This window comes from Solanum verrucosum, unplaced genomic scaffold, assembly GCF_900185275.1.
Source record: "Solanum verrucosum unplaced genomic scaffold, falcon-dt-bn FXZP01000250.1, whole genome shotgun sequence".
Lineage (NCBI taxonomy): Eukaryota > Viridiplantae > Streptophyta > Magnoliopsida > Solanales > Solanaceae > Solanum > Solanum verrucosum.
This window is the reverse complement of record NW_026020422.1, coordinates 829,944-840,637: the sequence shown is the minus strand read 5'-3', so window position 1 is coordinate 840,637 and position 10,694 is coordinate 829,944. Positions and strand designations below refer to the sequence as shown.

Sequence of the window (10,694 nt, the reverse complement as noted above, 5' to 3'; positions counted from 1 at the left end):
TATCGAGTTTCAATCTATATAAACAATCAATAAGAACACCAGAAGCATAAAAAATAGTATTCTTATATAAATTGAAACATCCATGTCCAAACTTCAAATCAAATCCAGAAACATCAAGTCTTGAAAGAGAAATCAAATTCCTAGAAACAGACGGAACATAAATAGTCTGTAATAGATCAAGGTGATGTCCAGTATCCAAGAACAATTGATAAGTTTCTATGCCTTCAATTTAAGCCTTCATGCGATTTTCCATGAACAAGAAATCCTTATTTGGATTTGTAGTTTGGATCGTAGTGAATCCCTTCAACATAGTGGATACATGAGTAGTTGCACCAGAATCAAGCCACCAAGTAATTTTAGGAATTTCTACTAAATTTGATTTGAAACATACAAAAGTACTAAATGTACCATTCTTTTCAAACCAAGCTTTACGTTTCAGGCAATCTTTCTGATAGTGTCCTTCCTTTTTACAGAAACGACACACATCAGACCTCCTTGTTTCTTAAGTCTTGACTCCTCTTGAGTAAGCATACTTGACAATTCACTAACATCCCCCTTATCTTTAATAGTGTTATGGTTAATTTGGAATGGTCCATACACAAGAGGCAATGAGTTCATAATAAACTGAACCAAGAAGGTGTCATCCACTTTCATCCCCAAGGTCCGAAGTCTTGTTGCATTGTTAATCATCTCAATTATATGATTTTGTATACTACGCGACCCATCAAACTTCATGGTCGAGAGTTCAACCATTAGTGTACCAGCGAGAGACTTATCAGCAAAATGAAAATGTTCGTACACAAACTTCAGGTATTCCCTGGCACTTTCTGTTTGTTGAATAGTACTCTTAATGTTGTTAGCAACAGTCATTCGCATGAACATAAGGCTCAACATGTTAGAGTGCTCCCATGATTTATGAAAAGACTTCTCATCCTCACTACTCTTATCAGTAATGGCAGTAGGTTTGTCATTCAGTAGAGACAAATCAAGATCCATCACACCTAAGTGGAACTGGACTTGTTCATGCCATTCAGAGAAGTTCAATCCATTGTACACAATAACAGACAAAGCATGCGAATGAAGAGGAATAACTACAAAATAGATATACTTGCTCACAAAATCAGAAAATAATGTGAATTCAGTAAATCGATAAAATATATCGCAATTCTCCTTTGGGTAGATACTACGACACATTATCATAATTTAAATATCATTTTTATCTTTAATAGGTGATTCTAATATTTTTAATCAAACATATACGACATCTTTGGTTATACAATATATGTTTGACTAAAATATTAATTCACCTCATAATTTTCACTATTCGTACAATGATGGATTCACGTTTGGGCAAATTCTTAAGTTGTAGCAATAGTGAAAGGCAATTTATCTATTTATATTTCAATATATAGGCATTTAATTAACCTTCATAGGTAAATGACAATTTTATGAGTGCATATTTCTCTTAACCATACTAGTTTGGTCACTTTGGTGTCTAACAAGCTATATGAATACAAATGGATAGATAATCTCATAAAAATTTGTGCATGTGAATAATTTTAAACATTTTAGTTTGGCTACTTTGGTGACTAACAAACTATAGAAACATAATACATGCATCAAGTGATCATAAATATTATATATTTAGACGCTAATTTCTCTAGTTTGGTCACTTTGGTGACTAACAAACTATATAAATACAAATGCATACATAATATCATAAAACTTTGTGCATGTGAATAATTTTATACATTTTAGTTTGGCCAGTTTGGTGACTAACAAACTATAGAAACATAATACATGCATCAGGTTGAAAAACCAGACCCAATCTCTCTTGGAATACTGAATGTGTCAATAAATAAAGAATTGTACTAATCCACATATGTCAAGTGATCATAAATATTATATGTGTAGACGTTAATTTCTCTAGTTTGGCCACTTTGGTGACTAACAAATTATATTGCACTAACTATACACATATTATTTATTGCTTAGTATAACGATCACTTTAATTTGTTACACCATAAAAGCAAAACATAATTATTACATTATAGGAAAAAATATTTAAGAATTTTCAAAATATGTCCAAATTAAACTTTAGCACTTTATTAACTTGATATGGTGCATTGCAGAGCGGTATTATTGGCAATAATTAAATTCACAATCTAAATAAGTGTAAATTTTGAGCAATTGTATAAAGGTCCCTTACATTGATGACATATCTGTTTGGGTGGGACTAATTTTGATTCGGTCAGAAAAATCTACTTTAGAGGTAAGTGGGTAACTTCTTTTATGGGATAATTGTACATAATGAAAAACTTTTAATGCAAAATAAATACAGTAGCTACCATTTCATTTATTTTCTTTAAGGAGCAAAGTCTCGGTCAGTTTGCTATTAATGGGCCCACCGATTTGTATAAGTTAAAAAAAAAGTTGATGTTATTCTCTTCCTTTTATACAATATCTTCTTCTCGTTTATATCTCTTATTTCCTTCAATTTCTCCCAAATTTTCTCCCCAAAATTAGTTTGAAATTTCAAATCTCCACCAGCACGTTCTCAATAGCGGTTTCAAAATTCCTTCAAATATTTCAGGTACCGCCAAAACTTATCTCAATCAATTACTTTAAATTTTTGTCTATTTTGTTTCAGTTTTTTCAAGCTATTGTTCACATCAGTTCATAATCCATACAGAGTTTTCCTTCAAACAATGGATGCCCAATCTCCATCTAAAAGATTCACAAGAGGTATACCATTGCATGTCGAAAATAGTGTTGAACGCCCATCTTTTTCCTTGGGTTTAACTCAAGATTTTGGGGAGGTTTCAGGTTCAATGTCCAAATCCAACACAATGCAAGAGATCAAATCCAAATTGAAAAATAACCCAATCAGATTGGAGGGAATGAGTGCAAAATCGAAGAAATCCAACATCAAAATTGTGGAGGGAGGTAAGAAAGATCAGTCTTCTGCTGGGTCAAGTAAAAAAAGGAAAGAAAAAACAACTAATTATACAGAAGAGAATGCAAAAAAGAAAGGAAGTTGTTGTTTCTGGTTTATTGGAGCATGATGAGGTATTTGTATAATCATTATTTTTGTATATGTTATGATTTTATATTTTTCTTATATTTTCTGTGTTGATTCATGTTTTATAACTGTTTGTTTATACAGTTTTATATAGTCACTATGTTAATATCCAAAGTTAAGTGTATAAAATAGAACTATTTAACTATACATACAAGGTAAACAATTATACATTTGAAATTGGTTGTATAATGTATAATATATATACAGTATAAACATTTATACAGTTTTGTGCATTGTTTTATGTATAAGTTTTTTTCATTTGTATAAGGATTCTATTTGTATAATCTTCCTTTAGACATATACAATTCCACAAACTTATACACATACATAAATGGTTTGTATTTCACAATATATACAATGTAAACAATTATGTATTTGAATTTATTTGTATAAGTATAATATCAATAGTTATTGTATTCGTAGCGGTACAACAATTTGTCTATATATACAATATAAATATTTATACAGTTGAAATTAGTTTGTATAATGTATTTTTTCTTTATAAAACTTGTATATGTTATTTTCATTTAAAAGCTATTTCATACATTTTGATATCTGTACTTGTGTCTTAATTATGTATACGTGTGTATTTTTAGTAAAATTATACATGCATTTTTTCAGGCTGTTAAGTTTTTAGGAAAAAGAGAACCAACACGCATACCTCACATGCAGTGTTACACAAATATTGAAGTAATGAAAGTGTTAGCTACAAAGCTTACTAGTTCACAGTATAAAGAATTTTGTGGAACAACATGTTTTGCCCAATTATCTAGCATTCGTAGGTGTCATGTTCAAGCACAACTGATTAGGTGCATGTTTTTGAGAGAAATTGAGGGTAGCTCAAAAGATGCAATCCTGATACAAGTGAATGGCACCACTTTGCGATTCACCATTCGTGACTTTGCTATAATAACTGGGTTAAAATGTTCAGACAATGAGAAGGATTTTGTCTTTAATACCGAAGAACCAAACAAAATTATTCTTCAATATTTTGGAGTCGAAAAAGCCATCACCAAGAGTCAGTTGGTTGAAAAGTTTGATAATAAGGTTTGGGGGGATAATGATGATGATGCGGTGAAGTTTGCTATATTGTTCTATATACATTCATTCATCCTTTCCGAAGAACCAACCAGTACTGTTATTGATAGGAAAGACTTTGATTTGGTTGAATCGGGCAGATACATTGACTACCCATGGGGTAAAAAGGCTTTTGACCTTCTGATTCTGCATTTGCACACTAAGATCAAACACGATGGGAAGTATTTCAAGTTGTATGGTTTCCCACTTGCTTTGCAAGTGTGGTTTTATGAATGTTGTTCGAATTTTGATGAGGAAATTGTTGTTAAGGTATCTCATCACATCCCTAGGATACTTAACTGGAAGACAAAAAAAGATTTCCCTCGTCTAAGCTATTTTGCTAAGGGCATGTTCAGAGACGACAACAATCTGATACGCACTGTATAATTTTATGTATAATATATTATCTGTATAAATATAGTATAGATATATAACTGTATAAATAAACAAATGTATAAATATATGTATCAGTTTGTGCTATAGAAAACTATATGTATAAATTTGCTCCATGTATTATTATTTATACAAGTTTTTGACAATGTATAAATATACCTATAAGTATGTGAACTTTATAAACATAAGCTCATTTGTATATAGAAGCTTATAAATTGTATAATTATACATATAAGTTTGTCTAATGTATATATATATAAACTGTATATATGTTTTTACATTTGATTAAGTAAACATTTTGTATAATGAATATGTCAATATGAACATGTCTATATTTTGCAGCTTGTTTTTAAGAATATAACTCCAACTCCAATGGAACTCAAGATTCTTGAATTACCTCCTGAGTATGTTCAATCAGATTCATCTCCAACAGAAACAGCAACTGCAAATACTTCGGACGATGATTTTCAGGATCCTCCATGTCCAATAAATAACAAGGGAAAAAAAAAGTTGATACTTGTTTGTCGCCTCCTAAGAAGAAATCAAGGCAGACAGTCACTCCTATTCAGAACAAGACAACACCTAGGGTCATTTCAAAGCAGCCTTGTTTAATAAAGTCTCCCCGACGTGCCAATGTTGCAAAAAGACCTAAGTCACCACTTCCAAAGAGGCAGGCCACTTATTGTTGTGTCAAGTAAAAAAAGGAAAGAAAAACTTACATTTATACATATCACAATGATAAACTGAAGTTGTTGTTTGTGGGTCATTGGACTGTATAATCATGTTTTATATTGAGTGTATAAATATACATTTGTTAGGATTATACAATTTGTTCATAAAGTTTAATTATACAAATCAACTTATACAATGTTTGTTTATACACTAACAGTATAAATCTAAGAGTACATTTATGTTGAATATATACATCTACATTGTTAGGCTTATAGGATGTTCATAAAGTATAAGTATACAAACCACTTAACTAACAACATATATTTACAGATTAACGGTATAAATGTCAAAAGTTTATACAATCTTTAATTCCCTTAATTCATTATGAATATACATTTTCTGTTCAAAAAGGGAAAATCAATATAACTAATACAAATATAATAAAATGTTCAATTTAACTTATACATATAGAATTTCTGTATATGATGTACAATATATACGCCAACGATAATTCATATTATATACAAGAGCATGAACACAAAATAAAGATAAAAAAGATCACAATTAATAGGACATAATAATTTTATTCCATCATCAACATTCCAACTCATACAGTTTAAACATAGAACCAGTTTAGAATAACATTCAAGTATCTATAAAATCGAATTTTACACTCAAATATAATCGAAAAAGCTTATTAAACTTCTTGAGGTCTGTTTCTACATGAACGTCTATTGTGACCTGCAACTCCACATGTGCTACACGTATGCTTCCCTTTAAGACCAAGCAATTCACGTTTTGTTTTTGAACGGGGTTTATTTTTTGGCCTTCCTGGAGGTCTTTTGAATTTTGGAGGCCGGACTTCATCATACATTATGTATTCAAGTATCACCCATTCTGCTACATCAGGCAATGGATAAATTGGTATCTCATAAATCTTCAAAACCGCCTTTGGTTTATACAAATCCGAGCAATATCCATCAGCCACTAGACTTTTCCGCTTTAGTACAGCCCAAGCATGTTCACATGGTATTTCTTCGTATTGAAACTTTCCACAACTGCATGTTTTATTCTTTAAACATACCACAAAACTCCTACCATCATCAGTCACATTGTATATATATTCAGTTGACGGCACAACCTGTTTCATACAAATAGATTTATTTATATGTATAAGTCTATGCAATTGTATATATATTCTATCTGTGTGCATAACTGATTAATTAACACTATATATACATAAAACATACCCTCATTCGTGTGCTCATTGCTTCATTTTCGATCAGTATCTTCTAAAATTTTCCAATCAACGGAGTAAATGTGCAGGCTGCCTCGTGTTTGTTGTCACGATTCCATCTCCCAAACATCAGTCTAACCTCTTCTAGAAAATTAAAAATTGGTAATTTACGTGCAGACACTAATGCAACATTTATACTCTCTGCAATGTTAGACGTCATAGCCCATCCCCGATGAGTTTCTACATGACACCTTGACCACTTATCATATCCAGCTAGCTCCAAATACTCTTTGACACCTACATCAGCTTTTTCTACAGTATCCATCAACCTATCAAACTCAACTTTACTGCAAGTCTTTGCCATAGTATAAAACACAGGACTTAGCTCCTTTGATGCCCTCCTAAATTTCTTCTCTACATTACACCACAAGTGCCACATACAAGCATAATGTGGCACATTTTTATACACTTTTGTGACTGCCTTTATGATGCTCTCATTTCTATCGGAGAACACACATATTACTCTTTTCCCCATAAGCCTCCCTTAGTTGTACAAAAAATCAAGACCAAGCTGCGTCATTTTCTGAATCAATGATACCATAGGCCAGTGGGAAAACATGTCCTACATTTTTATTTACATACAAATTAACATAAAATCAAAAATATACATTCAAAAACACAATGAAACATACATGCTCCGTCCATTGTGCTTGTAGCCACAAATGTTCCATTATACGGTCCTCTTAGGTGACTTCCATCAACAACTATGACAGGCCTGCAATGATCAAAGCCTTGTATACAATTATTCAATGCAACGAAATGATACAAGAATTCATTTTTGTCTGTTTTCTTTAGACGTATATGCGAGCCTGGATATGCAATATCCATCATATACAAGTATGCTGGAAGTTTACTGTAAGATGCAGCTGTGGTGCCCCTCAATAAAATCAAAGCCTTTTCTTTAGCCCTCCAAGCCAATGAGTAATTTACATCAACTCCCAAATATATCTTTACATCACTCAGAATATCATAAGGTGTATATTTTCTCTTGTGATCAACAAGCTTAGACTTAACGATCCCACCAATCAGCTTGCTTGTTGCATGTTTTTGTGAATACACTTTATCCTTCAAAGGACAAGTATGATCTGTATTAAATGCTCGGATCCTAAACATTCCAGACTTGCTGATATTTGATGTTTTCATCAACCACTCACATTCATCAGAAATACATTCCAGCGTATAACTACATCAGCAAATACAGCACAACATATCAATATACAAATAACTAAAACACCATATACACTAAATGTATTTGTTGTATAAACTAGTTACCTGATTGCATTTGACCTCACAGTTCTATATTGAAATCTATTTTCAATTCCATAATTTTCCATCATAGATTTCAAAGTGGCTTTGTTCTTATACACTTGGTCAATCTCCACGTACTTATTACAAGGATCTGAAATGACTCCATCGCAGCTCCCTGACCCCAAGACATAAAGCGGCTCTACCAATTCACCAATTGACAGCTGCATAGTCTCAAAATCAGCAATACCATCATTACAAATTGATGTAACCATATCATTCTCCTGATTTGAACTTTCACACAGTTCAGTGATATTGCTACTATTATCCATTTTGCTTATACAAATTGGATACTTGTTGAAGTCATCTGCAGCCTTTTTAAGCATGATATACACTCTAACACCCATGTCGTTGTGAATCAACATTGGTGTTTTGCTTTCTTTAACCTTATACTCAATTTTCAGCTTAATCACATTTGTATCAACATCGAGTTGCATTGCAATAACATTATACAACTCCTTATACGATGAACTTTCTTTAAAAATCACCCCCTCAATTGTATAGTCAACGTAACAATTGTCATTGTCCCATCTACCGGAATGCATAACCAAAATAGCTAATGAAGCCATTTTCAAAATTTATGTATAAAAAAAAAAGTTATATATACATATACATTTATACAATTAAGAATTTCAACAACAAACATAATGTATATTTATACAAATTCTAGCAACTTCAGTTATTCACATATATACATATTCCAATAACATACACATAGAAACGTTTATATACACATTCTGCATATACATTTATATATAAACAATTATATACACAAATTATAACTTTATACACAATTATACAATTTCATATAAGTGCAGTGTTATTGTTACTTTCACAGAGTACAAATTTTGCATTTGTATAACAATCATATATCCAAAATCGTGATGAAGATGCACTGTATAAAACATACACATAATAGTTTCATATATGTATTATACATATCTTAATGAATCATATTTGAAAACCTATACGTATAAACTCTAAGCAAATATACAAATCCGAACACAAATATTACTGTGAAATTAGCGAATCTCCGATCACAAATTCAAAATAATCAACAAGTTCATCCAGAAAATTTCCAGATCACAAATTTTTCTAGATTATAAATTAACTATACAAATCATAAGTGTTAACCTCTATTTTGAACAAAATATACACCTCTCAATATACATTCAACTTAAATTGATGATAGTTAAAAAGGAAATCTGATTTGAATACATGTTGAACACCATCTTCGACCTAAAATAGCAAAATCAGAGTATGTTTTCGTCATGAAATTACCTCCTATTGCTATCTCTACAGTCCAATGATCTCAATTGTTTGTGTAGTACCGTAAATTGCTTGATCAATTTTCTGAATTGAGTTACAATGGAGTTCTTACTGTTGAAGACGACGAAGAAGGAAGGGAATTTGAATGGAACAGAACGTGCGTGAATTCAGTGATTTTTTTCCTTTTTTTTCTAACCGAAATTAACGCCCTTTTCTTTTTTAAACTATCAAAATGTATTTAAAAAAATGACAAGCGAATATACAGAAAGACAAGTCCACAGCAAACTATAATTTTGCTACGGACTGCAATTTTACAAAGTTAGTTATAGTATACAATTAGCAATTTTTTATTTGCTATAAAAAAATTTCTTCTTTTATTGCCAATAATATCTGTCAATCTCGATTCTAGATTTTACATTATATTGCCAATCTCGATTTTATCTTTTATAATTATATTGCCACTAGTTAATATATTCATTAAGATTATCAGTTCAAACAATCCAGGCTCTGATGGTACATGTAAGATTAAATACTTTAATACATAATATCAGGATCTTGAACACGATAATCTTACATAGAGATCATTAGGGGTACATACCTGATGCGGAAGACATCATCACAGAGAGAAGCGAAAGCGTTAGTCATAAATTGGTTTCTACCTCCTTGCCCTAACTTTAGGTTACCACAACTGTCAGTGATGGAATTATTGTAGAGAATATGTGTTAACCCTAATGAGTGGAGGGAGGATCAATTTATAGAGGTTATGACTTAATCTGGTACGTCTATCAAGTAATCAATGTACAGACGAGATTTATTCCTTATTAAATATTATTTATGGTATTACTTGGGTTACAAGTAAACTTGGGCCATAGGTAAGAAATAATTAATAATAATTCTTACTGTGTTCTCTGGAATGATCTAACTTTGACTGGTGATGTTGATAAAAAGTTCCCAGAGCTGTCTTTTGAACTTGCAATGTAGGGATAGGTGACTATTTTTTTCCCTAGTTTGATTACATAGAAAACATCTTTGTACTAGATTCCTTCCTTTCATATGAAAGACTTGCTGGGATAGGCATGTGTAATCACCTGGTTGGTTATTTTTGGTAAGTTTCGTGAATTTACCCTTTAGCCCTGCCAATGACGACCCCTAGTCGTTTATGACTGAGTTTGAAAAGTTGATTTTGATCTTTGAGTTATAATTTCAGAATTTAGTAAGTTTTGAGTTTGAAAGGGTAAGTTGTAAAGAAAGTAGTTTTTTATGTCTTTTGGGGTTTCGGGTGTTGGAATGAAATTCCGTCAATTTCATCAGTCCCAAAATGTGAAATCTGATCCGTGAAAGTTGTCAATTTCAGTTTCCAAGTCTTTTTGAGGATTTGAGGTTCTAAGGTATGGAATCGTGGAAATTTAGCCTTTAGGTTGACTTTGGTTAACATTTGGGGTTTGGATGCTCAAATTGGAATTCCAAGAGTAACATTTAATTTGGGGAATGATTTTAGGTCTAGAAGGGGCCTTGGTTATATTTGAGATGTCCCGAGCTTGTTTTAGCCTTTTTCGGCGTGAGTTAGTTTCTTGTGATTTTCACGGATATCAAGTCAAG

General features: G+C 31.7%; 2 protein-coding genes and 1 pseudogene across 2 annotated transcripts; all 3 read right to left on the bottom strand.

Moving 5' to 3' along the window:
* Positions 1-435: 435 nt before the first annotated feature.
* Positions 436-1,194, bottom strand: LOC125807187 (uncharacterized). The gene has a single exon (XM_049486918.1). It carries the CDS (start codon positions 1,192-1,194, stop codon positions 436-438), a length of 759 nt encoding a protein of 252 aa, XP_049342875.1.
* A 4,727-nt stretch (positions 1,195-5,921) lies between these two features.
* Positions 5,922-6,681, bottom strand: LOC125807189 (uncharacterized; annotated as a pseudogene).
* A 77-nt stretch (positions 6,682-6,758) lies between these two features.
* LOC125807186 (uncharacterized) lies at positions 6,759-7,664 on the bottom strand. The gene is made up of 3 exons (XM_049486917.1): positions 7,154-7,664; positions 6,838-6,983; positions 6,759-6,773 (listed from the first exon to the last, which is right to left on the bottom strand). Exons 1-3 carry the CDS (start codon positions 7,662-7,664, stop codon positions 6,759-6,761), a joined length of 672 nt encoding a protein of 223 aa, XP_049342874.1.
* Positions 7,665-10,694: the final 3,030 nt, after the last annotated feature.

Bases quoted from the DNA above. Each gene is read 5' to 3' on its own strand.
- LOC125807186 (XM_049486917.1), bottom strand. From the start codon at position 7,664: ATGAAAACATCAAATATCAGCAAGTCTGGAATGTTTAGGATCCGAGCA. The intron at 6,984-7,153 runs GTATGTTTCATT...TGGGGAAAAGAG, and splicing joins AAGCACAATGGACGGAGCAT to TAATATGTGTGTTCTCCGAT.
- LOC125807187 (XM_049486918.1), bottom strand. From the start codon at position 1,194: ATGTGTCGTAGTATCTACCCAAAGGAGAATTGCGATATATTTTATCGA.